This window comes from Ceratotherium simum, chromosome 30, assembly GCF_057802395.1.
Source record: "Ceratotherium simum simum isolate JZ-2026a chromosome 30, ASM5780239v1, whole genome shotgun sequence".
Lineage (NCBI taxonomy): Eukaryota > Metazoa > Chordata > Mammalia > Perissodactyla > Rhinocerotidae > Ceratotherium > Ceratotherium simum.
The window spans coordinates 30,751,946-30,771,392 of NC_141929.1; the positions used below are offsets into that span (position 1 = coordinate 30,751,946).

At 51.8% G+C, this 19,447-nt stretch overlaps 1 protein-coding gene across 1 annotated transcript; it reads right to left on the bottom strand.

Moving 5' to 3' along the window:
• Nucleotides 1-9,149: 9,149 nt before the first annotated feature.
• On the bottom strand, nucleotides 9,150-14,989 carry IRX6 (iroquois homeobox 6). The gene is made up of 6 exons (XM_004431606.3): nucleotides 14,496-14,989; nucleotides 13,249-13,506; nucleotides 12,452-12,561; nucleotides 11,969-12,276; nucleotides 10,523-11,134; nucleotides 9,150-9,595 (listed from the first exon to the last, which is right to left on the bottom strand). The coding sequence occupies exons 1-6, from the start codon at nucleotides 14,538-14,540 to the stop codon at nucleotides 9,588-9,590; spliced, it is 1,341 nt and encodes a 446-aa protein (XP_004431663.2). The 5' UTR covers nucleotides 14,541-14,989; the 3' UTR covers nucleotides 9,150-9,587.
• Nucleotides 14,990-19,447: the final 4,458 nt, after the last annotated feature.

Consider the following 19,447-nt stretch of genomic DNA (forward strand, 5'->3'; position numbering starts at 1 on the left):
GCCACGTTCACAGTCTCCTCCCCCATTGACTGCATCCCGCCATCTTTCTTTTTTGTCCCCAGTCACTCTCTATCGTCCACATCCCAACTGTCGGCATTCATTTTTCTTTTTATCACTTATGCTTCTAGAAACATCCACAGATTCAGGTGCCTTCTCTGATGGTCAGTCTTCCATAAACTGTCAGCTCCATGCGAGAGGCCTCTTTCTGTTGAATTTATGGCTTGGCAAAGCCATTTCATAAAAAATGATTAATGATAATTAACATTTTAACGTCAGGCCATTTAATGGCACCCGACAAAGGGGTCAAGTGAAACTCATGGGTGTCATATGTCAAGTGTCACAGTTATGGGATGGAGCTGAAGAGTAGCGGGGATTAGATGAAGGGAGTAGGCGAGGAAGTGCAGACCGAGCTTCTGCACCCGTCCCCAGGGCCTGCTTCCCCCTTGTCCACTGTCAAAGGAGACATCCTACATCCCAGATTAGAAGCATCTGTGCTTCAGTTTGACTGTATGTTTGAGAATTCAGTTTTGTAAAAAATGTAATGATACCCCCACTCCTTTCTGCCTCAGGTGTTCAATACACAGTGTGCTGCACATTAAAGAAAGTCCACTGGTTGTCCAGCATGAAGGGACTTAATTTCCTGAACATCCCAACCTTGCTCCTCACCCTCTGAAGTCTCTGAGCTGGTATCCTCCATGCCCATTCATCCTCATGCCCTCATTTCATCTCTTTCCTCAATCCAGGCTCCACCTCTGCTTCTCCCCCACACGTTCCTTCTCCTCTCTTCTTGCTCTCTGAAAGTTTATGGTTCACTCTTTGGCAACACCCCTCCTGGTTCCAACCAGCCCTCAGGGACCCCCTTCTTGAGGGAAGCCTCAGCCACTGCTCTGCCTCAACCTCACGGATGGGACCTAAATACCAACCACCTCCAAGAAGCAACTGAGCAGAAAGTGAGACCAAGAACTGATGTGTTTCAGAAACGGGAGGTTGGAGTCCTCCTGGAAAGAAAGAGATGAATGATCAAGGACTAGATAAGATGACAGACACCATGTACTAGACCTGGATCCCTGGAAGATGGGAGCTTGGTGTTGAGATAATTGCTGGCAATGAAAAGGAACACACTCCTGGGTAAGGGAGGAGGTTCATTCCCAAGGAGGAGAAAAGTGTGGTAGTGAAACAGTGCTTTGGTCTGAGAGTGACACCATGCGCCCAGACTCCATCTTTGGAGAGTGGCCCTTTGCTGACAGAATTGGGACCTCACAGTGAGATGACACATGAAATATTGAGGACTGTTGTCTCTATCATGATCACAGCAGGGACACGAATGGCAAGCTGGCTGTTTGTCACTTCCCCAAGGAGCCCAACTATAGCAGAGCAAGTTAATACAGTCATAGCCAACACATACTGAGTGTGCGCGCCAGTCTCTGAGCGAAATACTTAATATTCATCAGCTGAGTTCATCCTCACCTTCACCGCACGAGCTAAGTTCTAGTGTTATCTCATTTTACTTATGAAGTAGTGGTGGGGCCAGAATACGAACCCAGCTTGCTCTGCCTCCTATATCCACACTCTTAATCACACTACCAAGCCATGTCATGGTGGCCACACAGTAAGGGAAGGTTGGACATACAGAGTAGGTAGCAATACAATATTTCCTTTTCAAAAACATTTCTTTAAAAATGTAAAAGTGAGTCTAAAGAAAAAAATCAAGTGAAAAGTAGTACAAGTTTGAATATGGCCTGAATCTTGAAGATGAAATGAACACTAGTAGAGGCTGGTAAGCTCTGAAATGTACATAGCTGGCTTTGGTAAATGGTGCTGGTGGGAGTGTTTGAGGAACAAGAGGGAAAAATGAGGAGTTTTCCAATGTACTAAAAGAATCCCCACTGGTAGGCCCAGTAACTGTCCCCTTGGTCCCCAGCTTTCTGACCTTGCCTCACGTGTCAATGTCAATAGCTGTTGTCACCAGTCGATGGGCCTCCCGTTTGGTACTTAGAGATTCTCTTTATGCACTTAAAAGGCATCATTAGTACCAAGTGGCTATTAAAGCAGGCTTACTGTTCAGAATGATTTTCCGAAGCAAATGCAGAGGAAACGTGTTGAGGGTTGAAGTCATTAGCCGCAACCACAGAAGGACTGACCGTGGGCAATCGTGCCATTAATCTTGATAAGGGGAAGTGTGAGCAATTCATAAAATCTGCTGGGTGAGGTTTCTCCCTAAGTGGACGCCCAAGTGAATGACCCCATGTCTTTGCTCTAGGTAAGAGGGACACGTGTGTGAGCTGTGACATCGACTTGGCATAATGAGCGAGGCAGGCAGGGCTGCTGGGGGTGGGGACACAGCAGTGATTCTGGGACTTATTGGGGAGGCAGCTGGGGTATAGTACTAGGAGAGAAGTTACAGCCGGCATCTTACATGATGCTAACTGTGGGCTGGGCACAATTCTAATGTTTAGTGACTGCTTAATCCTCACAACATTCCTGTGAAGGAGGTACTATTCTTACCCCCATTTCAGAGATGAGGAAACTGAGGTCCAGACAGGTTATACCACTTGCCTAAGGTTACACAGCTGGTAAATGGCTGAGCTGGGATTCAAACCCTAGTAGTGTGGCTTCAGAGGTTGTGTTCTTACCACTTTGCTATGCAGTATGATCCTAGAGTGGGTGCACTCAGCCTCTGTCTGCCTTTACTTGGAGGATGGCATGGGCTTTGGTGTTGCACAGACCTGAATTGGAACCCCAACTCGGTCACTTCCTGGATGTTGGGCCTTGAACAAAGGACTTTGCTTACTTAAGACTCAGTTTCCTCACTTATAGAGTGGAGAGCTGTTATAAATATATAAAGTGTCAGCACTTAATAATGCTTCAATATAGGTCACTGCCTTCTTCTTCTGCATTGAGGCTACAGACACAGGTTGCCAGGCCAGGACACTGATGGGGGAATGTGATGGACAGCCAGATGCCTGCCCCAACCAGCACCTCTGTAGCTAAGGGCTGGACAAGACCATTGGCCAGAGAGTCAGCACTCTCTTCCTGGTCACTTGCTTCCTAACAGGCCTCATCCATCTTGGGTTCTGCGTTAGAGTCTGTTATGGATTGAATGTTTATGGCCCTCCAGAGTTCGTATGTTGAAGCCCTAACTCCTAACGGGACTGTATTTGGAGTTAGGGCCTCTGTGGAGGTGACAGAGGTTAAACGAGGTCATAAGGGTAGGACCCTGATCCGATAGGGCTGGTGCCTTTATAAGAAGAGAAAGAGATGCCAGAGCTCTCTCTCCCCACCATGTGAGGACACCATGAGAAGGTGGCCATCTGCGAGCTAGAAAGAGAGCTCCCACCAGGAACCAAATCAGCTGGCAATTTCATCCTGAACTTCCCAGCATCCAGAACTGTGAGAAGGAAAGTCTGTTGTTTAAGCCACCCAGTCTGTGGCATTTTGTTATGGCAGCCCTGGATGACTAAGACAGAATCCCAAGTCCACGTGTTGGATGGGAGAGTAAAGTCCGGAAGTGCGTTCAAAACTGTACCTCCAGCAATGATCCCAACTGGAGTAAAGATGGCTACAAATTCTCTGCCACTCCTCCATTAAGTGATAGAGTTGAATTCCTCTCCTCTTGACTCTGGACAAGCTTTAGTGACGAGTTTGACAGATAGAATACAGTGGAAGTGAGGTTCTGGGACTTCTGAGGATAAGTCCTAAGAAACCTTCCACCCAGGTCTCTTGGAACAGTTGCTCTTGGAACCTAGCTGCCATGATGTGAGGAACCTCAAGCAGCCCATGGAGAGGGTGGAAAACTTTGCAGGGGTGGAACCCCAGATCCTCTTTGGAAGTGGATCCTCCAGCTCCAGTCCAGCCGCCTCTTCTAACCCTGGATAGAGGGATTAGACCACATGGATCAGAAACAAACTATTCCCATTGACCCTGCCCAAATTGCAGATCCATGCACAAAATCAATCACTGTTGTTGTTTTGAACCATTATGTTTGGGGGTTATTTTTCCTCTGCAATACATACTGGAACACCAGGAAACACTTCCAAAGGGCTTCTACCCCGGCTCAGAGCCACCTCTAGCTGTGACTCGGCACAAGTGCCTGGGATCTCCTGTGTGGAGGAATCTTCCTCTGCAATTCCACTCTGTGTGCGGGCAGCTGGGATCTGGGACGGGTCTCCCCTGGCTCAACACTGGCCTGGGATGTCCAGGATTACATCCATTATTGGAGTCCTTCATAAACCATGTGGTAAATGTAAATATCATAGCTCATTTTACCATAGGGAAAACAGGAAATCCATAGACTCAAAGGAGAAACCACAGGCTTCTAGACTTTGTCTGCCAAGCCCCACCCATCACCCCTACACACCTTCTAGAAAATGCTAGGGCTAGAAAGAGGGACCGCCTGGTTGTAGTTCACTGGTTCCCAACCTTGGCTGCACATTGGAATCACTTGGAAGCTTTAAAAAGTGCTGCTGGGCCCCACTTCTAGAGATTGAATTTAATTGGTCTGGGGTACAGCTTGGATATTGGTACCAAAAATCAAAATAAAACAAACCACCTCCCTGGCTGACTTTATGCAGCACCGCGTTTGAGAACTCCTGCTCTGGACTGGTCATCATTATCACTGTTGGCATTATTGTTCTTGGGCAGGTTCTCTAATACTTTCAATAAAGCCAAATTGGATTTTGGAGATAGTCCCAGACAATGAGGGAAGACATCCGTCTCTGATGATCTCATAAATAATAATCACCCTTTACATTAATACAGATTAACTCGGCAAAGGGTAGAATGTGTACCAGCAGTGTTGCGAGCTGGTCATGGCGTTAAATAACACTGAGTCTCAGAGTGACCCAAATTATTCCCTTTTCAACTCTCTTTCAATCCTCTCACTCACAAAGGAGAAGCCCCTGTTTGGTGCGAGCTTGTCTTTAACATCTCTCCAACTCTTGGCAAAAATCTGGGAGTTGGTTTGCCATTGACCAAAATTCAAATAACATTGATCTAAATCTTTGTCCTCATGGCAGCTAAGCAAGAAAACTAGAGAAATTATAAAACAGTCACATGGTTTAACATGATCCCAACTCATCAGGAGAAAGCTGAGTCTCAGAGACACTTGGTGACTTACTCAAGGACTCGGGTCACTGTTCCCCCCCTCCCCCCAACTTAACATTTAATGAAGAAAATCTTGCCAATAGAAGGGGTCCTCCGCTACATAACTAGGAGATAGCCTTTACACTCCATTCTTACTCTGATCTCAGAGTAAGGGGCAGACAAGTCTCACTAAGGGGGAGAGGGGGAGAGGAGGCATGGAGGGTGGGAGAAAGAATGAGTCATGGAGAAGAGTGAGACAACGGCTCAGGAGACAGATTTTAGAAGTTACATGGAGAAAAAGTTTGGTTCAAAAAAGAAAGAACTTTCTAATGTCCCCAAGGCTGCAACTCCTATGTCAGGAGAACGCAAGAGGCCCACCCCCTCCATTGGTTCTTTTATTTGCTTAAGATACAGTCTTTCCTTCCTGGTGTTGGCTTTCCCCAAATGTGTAGGGATTCTTGACTTCATGCTCATGTTTGGGGACAGAATTCTCTTACATGCTGAGGTACAGGGGACTCCTAAGATGCTTCCAACCCTGGAACCCTAGTTTGTCTCCAGACAGATGGGAGAGGCAAGTCTCCTAGGTCATGTCCTCCCCGACCGATAACAACAAGACTTTGAGCTTCAGAATGTGGGGGGAAAAAAAAAAAAGTTGAACTAGATGAGGATATTGAATGTGAATCCAGATTAAATCCTGGAGAAAATGTTTGCACCTGTTCCTGGGATACAATTTACTCTAACAGCAGGTGTCCTAAGCCCTCATTGCAAGCTTAGAGTCTGGTGACTTGAGGTTCAGCCACTGCTATTCAGGTTAGAGGCCCATCAGACCACCTAGGGTGCTTGTCACAAAGGCAGATCTTCCAGCCCACAGCCCAGTGGGATTCTTTAATTACGGGCTGATTTTGATGGTGGAGATCCATGAGCTAAATTTTGCCCAACACTGACCAAGGATGTCTCAGACAGCCATGTCCCAGGGCAATGTGGGCAGTGAAAAAGGGTGGGGATGCTCTCAGCCAGGATATGGGGGTAGGTCCAGGAGGCACCAGAAATCTTTTTCCATTGGGCATTCCTGAGAAGGAAGGAGGACAAGTTGGAGTTCTAGAGGCATGAGATAATGGACTCATGGATATTTAGAGTCTCAGAAACATAGGCTCTTATACGTAATAGAATAAAAGAATCTTAAAATAATACAATGCATTAGCAATAGAGCTTAATGGTTAAGAATCAGTCCAGAGTTTGACTTCTTTACTTGCTAGCGGGATAACTGAAATCGAGTTACTTAACTTCTCTGACCTCCTGTTTCCTCCTTCATTAGACAGGCATACTAGTGAGTATAATGCTCCCTGGGACTGTCATGACATATAAATGAGTCAGTGCATTAAAGGACATGGCATTGAGTCTGGCACACGGTAAGGTCTCCAGAAGCTCTTATGACCATTACCAGGGTCATAGGATCTTAGAGCCAAAAGTGATCATCTCGTGAGTCCAATGTCCATGTAGTGACTTCTGGCGGGAGAGGAATCAATAAAGGAAGAAGACACTGGTGTGCTGTGGCTTCCTTGGTTCAACTTCTTCTCTCAACCTAGCCCCCTGGTGGTTGCTCCCCAGCCAAAGGAAGGGGCACTTTAGCCATCAAGGGAGTTTGGAGGTCCAGCTCCTACAGACTTCCCAAGCCCCAGAATGCCACCTTTCTGCGTTTACTGGCATTCACTTTGCAGAGGTCACGGGCCAGCTGTTTGTGGGCACCAGCAGGCTCAGCAGAGGAGAGCGGGGCTGCGTCCTCCCTCCCCTGGCTCTGCTGTTTAATCAAAACAGTATTCAAAATATGATTCTGGGAGATTATATTGGGAGATTTGCAGGAGCTCTCAGTGGGGGCAGAGATGGTGGGAACAGATTGCTGCTGGGGGCCTGAGGCTGGGATAATCACCGGCTCAGACGTGCCATTCTCAGGCCCTTCACCCATCCTCCTGGAGCTCCCATCAGCTCCGGAGCAGACTCTGAGCACCAGGATAGTTAGATCATCCCTGTGTTTTACAGCTGGGGAGACTAAGAGAGGGGAAGGGGCTTGTTCACACCCATATAGCAAGGTAGTAATGGGCTTGAGATGGTAAATCCCTTTCTTGGGACTTCAGCTACTCTTTTCAGCCCAGCCAACCAGGTGCAGATCTTTGGGACAACCCTGGACTACAGGCTTCTGCTCTGGGTTGGGGCAGGTGGAGAGAGGCCAGGCCTCCCAGACAAGAGATGGAGAGACAGCCTCCTGAGGTCCTGGGTGGGAAGGCAGGCAGACCCAAGTGGCACTCATTTCCCAATGCCACCGTTCCTATAAAAGGCCTACAGCTGGAGGCAGTGGCAGGTGAGATCCTCCCCCACTCTCCATCCTCCTCTCTCTGGATCCCAGTCCCTGTTCAGTAACATGACCTCAGGCTTAGGTGGGTCCCTTCTCTCTGCCCTTCAGTTTCCCATCTTCAAACGCTGACTCAATGTGATGCTAAGGGACCCTCTCCTCTCCACAAAAGGGCTAGCAGGAGCCCCACTCCCAACTGGAGGCCCTAGGCACAAGCTTCTGCCTGACTTCGCAGCCTCCGGAGGGGTCTACCCGGCCCCCCAGGAGGGAGTGGGGTCGAGAGCGCCTTGAAAGAAACCTCCAGCTAATGCTCTTTATTACAAGCGTTAATCCCGCAAAGCCGACTGGAAATAATGTTTATCTTTTCGCAGTTTAATTTCCCAGACCCTAAGCCGCGGGTCAGTGAGGGCGACTGGAGGGTCCCTGGGGAAGTTGGGGGTGGGAGCAGCTGTTGCCCAGAAGGAAAACGAAAGCAGAGAGGGGACTTCCTGAGGACGCGAGAGAGTGGAGCTTGACCTGGAAAGGGGCACTGGACCCTGAGTGGAATGCTGGACTCCGTCCCCACCACGGATTCTGTGTGACCCTGAGCCAGTCCCTTGCCCTCCCATTTGGCCTCAGTTTCCTCATCTGAGGAAGGGGTTTGTATTTTTGTAATTCGTGATCTCGAAAGCCCCTTCTGACTCTGATCATTCTATAGAAAAGAGGACACGGTGGGGCTGGGTGGTGGCACGACGCCTGCTGCCCGCAGTTTTTCCAACATCCATCCGCAGCCTCCAAGAGTTTTAAAAATTTCCTCCCGAGGAGGATGCAGACCCTTCCCGCCCGCGACTTCAGTGACTGGCCGGCTGGCGCCCGCGCTGGTGTGGAAGGCCTTCACCCAGCCAGGCGGCCCGGGTAGAGCCCAGCAGTGGAGACACCGCTCCGCAGGGGTCCAGCGCGTAGGCGCACACCCCCGCTGCCCTTCCTCCTGCCTTCCCGCCTCCGTCAGCTCCTCGGAGCTCCTCCCCAGGACTCTGTCCCGGGTTCCCTCCCCCCATCCCTGTGAGCAGCGGCGAGCTCAATCGCTGCTAACGCCGAAGCCGCTATAGGCCGGGGACGCGAACTCAGGCCCTGAGCGGGCATCTTACAATCTCTCACCCCCCAGCCCTTCTCTCGACACTGCTGGCTAGGGGGAACAGAGCCCCCTTCCCCGCCCGTCAGCTCCTATTGGTTGGCCTGCACCGGAAGTGTTTGCTGACACTCGATTAAATGGAAAGAATGACCCCCTCTTGCCTCAAATCGACCCGGCAAGCTGTCACACTTTGCCATTCCGTCCCGGAGGAGCGCGAGGGTCCTCGCGCTTGCCAAGGGACGGTCAAGATCATCCCTATCGCCCCTCCGCGCAATAAACTTAAAACCCAAGTATGAACCTTGAAGCAAATGCAGCTTCCAGATGAATATCCTGACAGCTCCCGCCACCTCCGACCTCACAGTTGCGGCCCCCCACCTCCAAAGCACAGGCAGGCTTGGTTACCCGCAGAGTTTGGTGGTTAAGAGGAGGCGTGGCGGCCTTAGCGGTTACCTTCTCAGTTTCCCTCCCTCCGCGAAAGGGACTGAGGTCTGCGGGCCACGCTGCCCTGTCCCAGAACCCCTGGCCGCATTCCACCCTCCCCTCCACCCCGACCTCTCAAAACGCCCCTGGCACAGACAGGCCACACAGCTTAGGTTCCGTTTGATTATTTTTAAGGATACAAGGAGTGGGAAGGGGGCGAAGACGCACGCGGCCTTAGGGGCCAGGTCAGCGCTGAAGTTACAAAGTGAGGGGGGTGGGGGTGCACAGGAGAGGGAGCGGCTTCAGACCCTGAATCAGAGGAGGAAGGGAGCCTTGGTATACCAAGTGGGTGCATCCAGCAGACTAGCCCAACCTTCCAACTTGGCCTTCCCCCAGGTGCCCTGCCACCTCCTCTGTGGGATCTGACAAGATGCACGTCTGCCAGCCACTCTCAGCTCAGCGTGCAAGGAGGGCTGTTGGGAGGGTTTCTGCGTGTCTGTCTGTCCGTCTCTTAGTCGAAGTGAGAGCCCCCTGTCCCTGATGAGGTCTCCCAGATTCTTAGTGTGGAGGTGAATTGGCAAAGTAGGGCAGATTTCCAAGATTCTTCCGCAAATCGCAGCCAATGCGCTAACCTGCTGAGAGAGGAAAGGTTGATTAAAACCCGGAGGCCGCTTGGTGGAGATTCCTAGGAAATCAGAGGTTGGTTGTGTCTTATCCGAAGGGAATCCAAGGTCTAGAGGTAATTTGCTTGCCAGAGGTAACATTTGGACCCCGTTATGTGTACATTCAAATAACAGTGTAACCCAATTTTCTAAGCCAGTAGCCAATCCTGAGAGAAATCACTGCAAAGAGCAGAATCTGACAGTAAGTGCTGGAGGCTGCCACAGGCTTGGGGAATGTGCCTTTGTGGGGTGAAATTCCCTTCCACCAGGCACAGCCAGAGAACCACTCAGGGGCAGGAGACACTGAGTGGCAGTCATACCCTGAGCTCTGGGGGATGAGTGCTCTCCAGGAATGGCAATGACCTTGGACTAAGCTCCCCAGCGGTTTTAGTGGGCAGAAGAGAGGGCTGCAAGCTGGACTTAAGCACTGGCCTTAAATCAATTGTGTCTGGCCCTTCCCCTCAGACTTCTTGAAACGTCCTGGTGCCTGCCCAAACTTTTGGTACAAGAACAGCAGGAGCCAGCTGGCCTCCTCTGAAGGGCAGGCAGGGGACAAGGGCCCCTGTGCCAGAGGGTCATGATGGCGCCCACCTGGCGCATTTGGTGGAACACTGGACAGGAGTGCAGAGATCTAGGTTGCCCATCGCTTCCATGATTTTCTAAGTGATCCTAGTTAAGTTACTGTCTCACTCTGAGCTTATTACTATTATTCAGCTTTAAAATGAGGGAGAACTAGAACTTTTATCTCTAAGCTTCCGTTTCAAGAAGTGCTAAGACAGCATCGCGCTGGGTCTGAACCTGGGCATGCGTGAGAGGCAGAGAGAGCGTGCAACGGCGGGGCAGCACGGCGGGCACACGTCTTTCGGACAGAGACTCCCAGCGCCCTTAGGGGCCCACTACCTTCCGCTCCGGACAGGTACTGGCACTGCACTGCCGGCTCCCTCCGCCGCGGGCACGGCACACAGTTCAGCGGCAGGCCCTGCAGGGCAAACGTGGGGTCTCCAAAGGCTTTGGCTACTGGGGAAGGCTCTTCGCACGCGGAGTCTCTGGGGACAGCAGGTCGCGCGCCCGAGCCTGGAAGCTGTCCGGGAATCAGATGGCAATCAGGACTTCGTGGCCTGGGCGGGGTTGGAGGGGCACCTTCGACGGTGCCGGCTGCTGCAGTGTGCGCCAGAGACCAGATGCGCGGTTTCTCGCTGCTGCCTGGATAGTGCATGGTCAATGTGTGGCCCCCTGGCTCCGCCCGGAGAAAGTCAGCTTCTCCCGACCGCAGGGGCTCATGGAATGAGAAGCGGGGCGCCCCCAGGCCGCACTCCCTGCGCTCCGGCCAGGCCTCTCGAGCAGCAGCGCAGGGCGCTGGCAGCGACTGCGTGTCCTTATGGAACTCCGCCAGCCTGTCCGCAGCTGTGGCCACTGCCTCCTCTTCTTCGGCCTCCTCTTCCTCCTCCTCTTCCTCCAGGTCGTCCAGGTCACTCAGCCGGAGCCTGCGAACCTCTTGGCTAGCAGTAACGTCTGCAGGAAGAGGAGCGAGTGAGAAAAGCCCCAGGCCCCAAGGGAAATCCTCAAGAGTGCCCATCCCTGAGAAGCTTTTAGCAAGACGCGCCCTGCACTCTGGATATTCTTGGTGTAATTCACCAGGCTGGCCGCACCATCTCTTAAACTTGCCCTAGGACTGGGGCCTGCCTCTGAGAAAGAATTCCCGCCCCCAGCCCTGCCCCCACCCCTTGAAGACGCCTCCTCTCCGTGGCATCGCCAGGCCAAGGAAAGCGCCAGTTTGTGCTGCCTAAGCCCTGGATCGCAGTTTCTCCGCTGTGAAAAAGCGAGGGGGCAGTTTTTACCCAATTTCAACACCCACAGGTGGCTGGTGTGTATTATTTAATTAGGCAAATATTTACTGAGTACCAACTATGTACCAGACATCATTTAGGCATTTAGTATTAGGAATTTAGGGAATGCAGCAGCGAATAAGACACTTTCTAGTGTCGCTGACATCCTAGAGGGGGTAGACAGATGTCCGTACTTTCTCACAGTGGTAATATGGCAAAGAAAATAAAATTGGCTGATGTGACTGAGAATAACTGGGAAACTACATTGGCTTGGGTGGCCAGGGAAGGCTTTCCGGAGGTGACACTTTAAAATAGATAAGAAGCTGGTTCCATAGGGAATTCCAGGCAGAGGGAACTGCACTGGCAAAGACCCTGAGGCATGCTGGGGATGCAAGTGCAAGAGTAAGGAAGGGAGTGCCCTCTGTAAAATCTACCCCCCCCCAGGGCCGCTGGGAAAATCCAATCAAACTGCTGGATGGCTGGAAAAATCATAAGGTGGGGTGGGGAACATTTTTAGTACCTTTGGTGTCACTGTTGAGGCAGCCCAGTGGTTCCTCTGCTCCGCCCTCCACCTTCCTCTCCTCCCCACCTTTGTTCTTGGGCGCCCAGGTCATCTTGTTCTCCTTCTTGAGGCGCCGGCGTGCGTTGGCGAACCAGGTGGACACCTGAGTGAGGGTCATCTTGGTGATGATGGCCAGCATGATCTTCTCGCCCTTGGTGGGGTAGGGGTTCTTGCGGTGCTCATTGAGCCAGGCCTTGAGCGTGCTAGTGGTCTCCCTGGTGGCGTTCTTCCGGCGCCCGGCGCCACTCAACTCCACCGCTCCGTACCTGCGGGGAAAGCCTGGCTCAGAATTCTGGGGCTGCAGGCAGGAGACAGTCTTTGGCCTGGAAGGGAGGTTCTGCTCCCCTCCCTCCATACAAACCCCTTCCCATGCTCACCCCAGATGGGCAGGGGAGGGGGAAGGACTTGTGATGCCAGCCACCAATGGGCCCCATGCCTTACCGGTCATACTGATACTGCCCCAGAGTGGGCTCATAGGGATAATAGGCTCCTGGTTGCGCCAGGCCGGGTGTGAAGTTCCCTGCAGCCTCCTTAAATTCATACTGTGGATTCTGGTAGGGGAGGAAGAAAGAATTCAGGACCACATTTGGGAAGGAGGTGGGGTGGAGTAGTTGCTCAAACTATGAACTCTGGTTCAAATACCACAACCACCACTGCACTGGCTGTGTGATCTTGGGCGCAGTTGCTTAACCACTCTATGCCTCAGTTTCCCCTTGGTAAAATGGGGATAACAATAGTACCCATAGATTATTGCAGAAGAGCACTTGGCAGAATTCCTGGTGCAGAATAAGCAGTAGTTAATGACTAGCTGTTATTATTACTGTTACTACTTGTGTCTCCCCCCAACCCCCTCCCCACCAGCTGGGGAACTTCCTTGCCTTACTCGCCTTCCAGAGGTATTCCCTGACCCTCTGTATCTTTGACTTTGGGTAAAGTATTTGAATCCCTCTGCATCTCAATTTCCTCATCTGTAAACTGAGACTTGCCTACCTCACAGAATTAACAGAGGTACAGATGTTTTCTAAACAGTATGGGGTTCTGCAAACTGTAAAACACTGTAAAGATGTATTTTCTTTTTTCCTTACATACAATCCTAACCATTTCCTTTCCTCGGAGTCGTGCATCCTTCCTAGATTTTCTCTGGAGATGTCGCACTGGATTTCACCCTCTGCTGCCCCTCGTGTCCCCAGGCGGGTGGGTTCTGGCGCACAGACCCAGGATCCACCTGGTGTACTCACCAGCGCCCCGTACAGCGCGGGCGGCTCCGGGCTGTAGGGCAGGTAGCTGGGGTAGCTCTGGGCAGCTGCAGCGGCCGCGTAGGGGCCTCCATAGAGGCCCAAGGCCGCGCCCAGCTCCGGCCGCGCACTGCCCAGCAGTCGACCATCGTAGGATGCGCAGCAGAGAGCGGCTGCCGGGGTGGAGCCTGAGGCCACGTCTGGGACGGAGCGCGGGGCAGATTCGCAGCAAGTGGCGCTGGAACTTGCAGACACCAGAAACTACGGGGGCGAGAGAGGGGCACCGGAGGTCAGAGACCGTCGCCTGGGGCTGGCAGGAGCCAGCGGCGGAAGTGCGCGATCCTCCTTCATTCAACATCAACTAAATGTCACCGAGTGCTGAGCATTCTGCTGGGTGCTGGGACCGGAATTAGCCAAAGACTTAATTTATCCAAACTGCCTTTATAGATACTCCTAAGCCATTGCTGAGGCTCCAGAGCCCCAGGGGTCTGGGCGATGGGAACACTCTGAAACCCGAATTACAGGCTCCACAGGTTTCCTCTCCGACCCTCCCTGCTCCCCATCTTAGGATCCTACAAAGGCAGAGCTAGAAGTTGGCCTTAGAGACCATCATTACGGCTCACTCCTACTCCCATTTTACAGACAGGGAATGAGGACCAGAGAGAGTGCAGACTTGTCCAAGATCACAAGGCCGGTCACAGGTCAAGTTGGGACTAGACTCCGAACTCTGGAGAGAAACTGGAGAACAGTGGTGGGTGTCCCCAGACTTTCCCCAGGAAACCCTTGTCATTGCACAACACTCACCCTGGTCTGGAAAATCGAAGGAACCAGAAGCAGAAAGCTTGGGCCGACCCAAGGAAGGGGGAGGATAAGAACAGAGGTCAACAAACGAACAACAGAGAAATGGTGAGATGGACAGCGTTCTGAACTGGAAGTCGGAGACTCGCGGTCCCCTCGGTACAAGAAGGAGGCCTGTGTGGAAGACCCCTGAGATCTCGCCCACCTCACTGAGCGTATGGTCAGAGTGCCCAAGTTTCGGGTCACACGATTTTCCAGTTTGCACTGGAGGAGTGAAACGTTCTCAGCCAGGGACTGGGGATGTCAGAGGGGTCATGGAACATTACCCTGGTCTCTGCTCCCTCTGGCTTCCCTGGGGTCTCGCTCGAGAGGAGGGCGCTCAAGGGCAGGCGCATGCATTGGGCACCCCCTCCACCCAGTCTGCCCCCATCCCCCATGGAGGCGCCTTTTACCTGGGGAGCGTTGCCATACGGGTGTCCAAAGTGCGGGAAGGACATGGTGGCTGTCCGTGGCCCGCCTCCCTCTTCTCTTGAGAGTTCCCGCCTCAGCCCGGCGGTTGTGAGCCTCCAGCGGCGCGCCGCCTCGGTTCCTTACACGGCCTCCGGTGCCCAGCGCCGCGTCCTCCGCCTGCTTGGCGCGACTGGAGGCAGAGCCGAGGGCAGCCCGGCTGCCGCGCTCTGCGCTCCAGAAGGCGCTCCTCCGGCCGGCGTGGTCCGGAAGACAGAAGGGCCCATGGATGGGCAGGGGAAGGGAGAGGATGCGGGTTCCCAAAGTCGCGCGGTGGCGAGGCAAGGTGAGGCGCGGTGCGGGGCTGTGCGGCTCCCGAGGCGTCCCAGTCCAAGGTGGCCAGAGGCTCAATGTGACGTCACGGTAATCCCAGGCCGCCAGGCGGGCCCCCGGGCCCTGGGGCCCCGGGCCACCAAGCGTACCAAGCGCGGCCAGCCCGTGCGCGCGCGCACTGTCACCCGCACTCACACTGGTTCTGGGAGGTTGTGCAGCTGGTGAGGAACGTCAAAGACCCTGACCCTCTGCTTGGCGCTGGATCTTACACCTTTTCGCCTTAAACTCACGCGCGCGCGCACAGACAATCTCTCCAAATTACCCGGGAGAAGTAGGAGAAACGCCTCCCTCTGCGCCGCGCAGGCCCCGGGCGCAGCGCGCTTACCTCCTCCCCTGCGGACCGGAGGAGGATAGAAGCAAGCCGGGCGGCGAGGGAGGGGAGAATACAAAAGAGACAGGAGAAAAAAGAGAAGAAAAGTCGGGGAGAAAGGCAAGAGGGAGAAGGAGGAGGGGAGAGGAGAGAGATGAGGAGTCTAAGTGAACAGAGGCGCGCGGGGGAGGGGAAGGAACTGGGGTGGGCGAAGGCTGGGCGGAGGTTGAGCACTGGCAGGTGGAGGAGAGCCGAGGCTCGGGGGAGAAGCCTCTAGCCCGGCTCCCCCGCCCCTCCCCTGCAAGGAAAGTTTGTTCGCTCCACAGGCCCTGCGTTACTTGGGGCAGCGCTGCGCAGCGTCGGTGGGTCCCACTGGCCCGCCCGTCTTTGTCCTCGGGGATCTCTCTCCCTGCCCCAGTCTCCCCAGGACTCTAGCTAGATTCGGGCTCTCCAAGCCCCGGCCTTTTCCAGAGCCTTGACCCCGGGGCTTCACTGCAGCCTCCTGGCCCTCGGATAGGCCGAATAGCGCCCCCTCGAGGCCAAGGTTCAGAGCCTCTCGGACTCTGGAAACGCCCCAAGTCTGACCCCTGGCATCTGCAGTCCTGGAGCTAAGACTCCTGGGCATCTCCTCCGCAGGCGAGGCTTGGCTGCCTCCTGCGCACCGCCCGCTGTGTCCACGGGGGAGCGGGGGAGCCGCAGGAAGGCGCCAGGGCCGAGCTGCAGCCTCTGCGCTCCGCTGGGGGTGGCGCTGGCGAGCCGCGGTTCAGCGCGCTGGGAGGCGGCCGATTCCCGGCGCTCCGCCTGGACGCCTGGCTAGGCCCAGCTGTCTGACCACCCTCCTCCATCCCAGGGGTCCTCAAGGGGACACTGATGGGCGGATGAGTCGTTGGTGCCCGGGAGGGGGCTGCGTCCTCTGGGCCTGGCTCCCGGACAAGCGGCCGCCAGTTTGCGAACACCGTAGACTCGGCGCACCCGAAGGCTCAGTCCCCAGGCCTGGAGCCTCCGCGCTGAGGGCCTCCAACCCGCCACATCTAGCGCCACATCTAGCGGCGCAAAGGGGAGGCCAGTCTGTTGAGGGCAGGTTTTCGGGGGATGCTGCCTGGATCCAAGTGGAACTCGGGCTTTCGAGTTTTCAGGCCAGAAATCTCAGAAAGCCTCGCCTTTTACGTACGGTGTCATCGCGCTTTACAGTTTACAAAACGCTCTCCCAGGCCCTGGCATCACCTCCCCGGAGGAATCAGGGCGGGTGGTTCAAGTGCCCAGTTTTATTTTCTAGTTGACAGGCAAGCATGTGTGGGCCAGAGGTTCGGAACAAGCCGGGTCTTTGCCCTGGATTCTTGGAAGCAAGGAGGAAGCCCAGGGACCAGGCAAGGTCTGGGGCCCTGGCCTGGGATCCGCGAGGTTTCCTCTGGCACCTTGCAGAGGGGACTTAAAGGCCTGGAAGCCAGCGACCCCTTTAGAACATCTCTGGCTTCTTTTTTTCTCTCTACGGATTCTGCAGAACGCACAAGGAGCTTAAAGCAGCTGCACACCGCAGACTCCTCCACCTAAGAGATTATTAACAGGAGGACGAGCTCCGTTCTAAATACTAACCAACCCTGCGAGGCTTCCTGGCTGCTGTTACTCAGTGTCTTTACCCTGGAGAAACCTTGTGTTCAACCCGGGAAACTCCTCGTTAGAAAAAGAATGATGGTTACCGCCAGATTGATTTAGTGATAAAAATTCACGGTAATAGATAGATCCCTTGATTTTTTCAAAATGCACTTTGGAGCCATTCACACGTTTACAGCTTGGATACATCTAAGCTATTTTTTTTAAAGTAAGAATTGGAGAGAATTCATTAAATTAGTCCCTTGGGGAAGATTACTGCTAATTAATTAATTGCAAACATTTCCAGAGGGAAGGTATGTCAATTGTAAAGTAATAAAATTAGATAGTTGAAATACTTACTCAGCAACTTTGATTGCCTATTCGTTCTTAAGCAGGATTTTTTTTTTTTTTTATGACAGAAAAATGGGGATGGTGGTGGAGGAAAAGCATTAGTTCTGTCCCCTGGCAATCTGGTTGCAAAGGAGAAACTACCATATAGCATGTATTGATTTTTCACTGATTTATAAGATCTCTGTGGTGTCTGTGTATTCAGGCCCTTCAGGCCTACCTCCTGTCTTTGCTCTCTAGGATCAGAGAAAAGAGACAAGATTTTTCAAAAGAAAAAGAAAAGAGATGAAGAACAGTGGTGAAGTAAATTGGACGGTAGCTTTTTTCTTCCTATACAGAAAAAGAAAACAAACAAAAGAGCAGCTTTTATGTTAAGACACCTTTCCATTGTCTTCAAAGTTGCTTATTGTATCAGAATGTCTTCCCGGAAGGAACGCTGCCGTTTCCAGATGTAACACGCCTTTCCCAGGGAGAGGAGGCACCTACAGCAAACCTAGCCAGTGCTGCTGACAACTGATTGTCACCACCATGAGCATTTAGTTAGTAGGGTTCTCCAAAAATGGTCCTTATGAAGCGTCCATACTCTTCCCATTATTTTGGGACCCTTATAGCAAAACAAAATCAGTAGGTTAAACCAGTATCAACCTCTCTCTGGCAGAAAACTCCAGTGAAAAGAAGCCTGCTTCTTGGAAAGTCTGATTCAGGGATGCTGCTATAGAATCTGCTCCCGGCTGTTGACAGGCGCCCACTTCGGCAGCTGAGTGCTCTGTGCTGCTCCCCACCATGCTGGCTTCTCATCGCTTTGTTCCTCGCTGATTAATTTGGTTTCGGAAAAAAAGCCCAATTGTATATGTATACACCTAGAATTTTATTGAAGCAAGTAAATACACCTATAAAATATGGACCCTCCCAGTTATATTTAAGGGAGTCATTTCATCTAAAGTATTTTAAACAACTGAGACAGATTATTTTGTTGTATTACGCAATATGCCCGGATAGTTCCTCTAGCTGCTCATTAAAACAAATACGAAACAAAATAAACAGTGAAAGGCTTATTTGGAGCAGAAAGAGTACTAACGCACACTGCTTATTTGAACTTCATGTTGCTTCGCTTTAAATACACTGAAACAGGCAGAGTAAAGGATGTGACTTTGACAATAAATTTGAATTCAGGTACCACCAAAAAAAAAGAAGACAACAAATCATCTTACATTATTTTGGGTTAAATATCCATCATTTCCTAATGATTTATAAAGGCAGTAGATTTTACAGGGAGGGAAATAACAACCCAGAAATGCCCCAAATCAACTTCAAATGATTCAAATCACAGGAAGAATGTGTGAGTCTATGGGCGTAACAACATAGATGAAAATGTTCTGAATTTTATTTCTTAAATATGGAATTTTTTAGGGACTGTTTTTGAAGGGAGAAAAATGAAATTTCCTCAAATCTATGCATGGATGAACAAGTGCATCTGGACAGTTGCATCTATAATTTATACTGATCAGTCACCGCAGGTCTCCCCGAGTAAAGCCGAAATGAACACTAATTGTTTTGACGGAAATAGTGTGCATGGCATCTGATTGTGGAACGCAGTGAGCCCCTGCATGGCCTGAATGCATATCGTCAACAGCAACTCTGGCATCAGGAGGGAAAAATAGAAATGCAGTAATTCCCAGATGAGAGTGTTGATGTCGCTTGTCAGGAAGGTGGCAAATAGAAAGAAAGAATGAACTTCTTCTGGGTAAAGTAAAAGATGAGACTGAATGCAGAGAGATCCTGGTGTGTCAGCAAACCGGGTACAAACCTGAGCTTAGAGTTAAAAATGATATCTGGTTAATCATCAAATTCCTTTGCATTCATAGTGTGCTTGGGAGCTATCCTAAACATCCCTGCTTTATCTTATTTAAGGCTCATGGGAAGGAAGTTGGAGAAGTGAGGAGCAAATCCGGGATCACGTAACCCAGTGGATGACAGAGGAGGGACCAGAATCCAGACCTCCTGACTCTAGATCTTTCCGCAAGCCCGTATTTCAAACACATATAAAGCCAGACGCAGCCAGGAAATGATGCTAACTCCAACTGGACTAAGAGAATTCACATTTAGTGCCCTGGGGTGACACAGCTTAATTTAGCAGAGAAAATATCTAAAGAGGCACCACTGTAAGTGTACAAGTTCAGGGTCTCTACCACATGCTTTTATATCAACCTGTATTATGAAAGAGCTCATGTAATAATTTGGGAGTTTTAGAAATTGGTGTGGATCATTAATTAAAATAGGAAACAGCAAGGAGACCCAGCTGTGACTGATAAGTGT

Excerpts from the sequence above, each read along its gene's own strand:
- IRX6 (XM_004431606.3), bottom strand. The coding sequence starts at position 14,540 with ATGTCCTTCCCGCACTTTGGACACCCGTATGGCAACGCTCCCCAG. Across the intron at positions 12,562-13,248 it reads CCGCGCTGTACGGGGCGCTG|AATCCACAGTATGAATTTAA; the intron begins GTGAGTACACCA and ends CTCCCCTACCAG. Across the intron at positions 12,277-12,451 it reads GGGCAGTATCAGTATGACCG|GTACGGAGCGGTGGAGTTGA; the intron begins GTAAGGCATGGG and ends CTTTCCCCGCAG.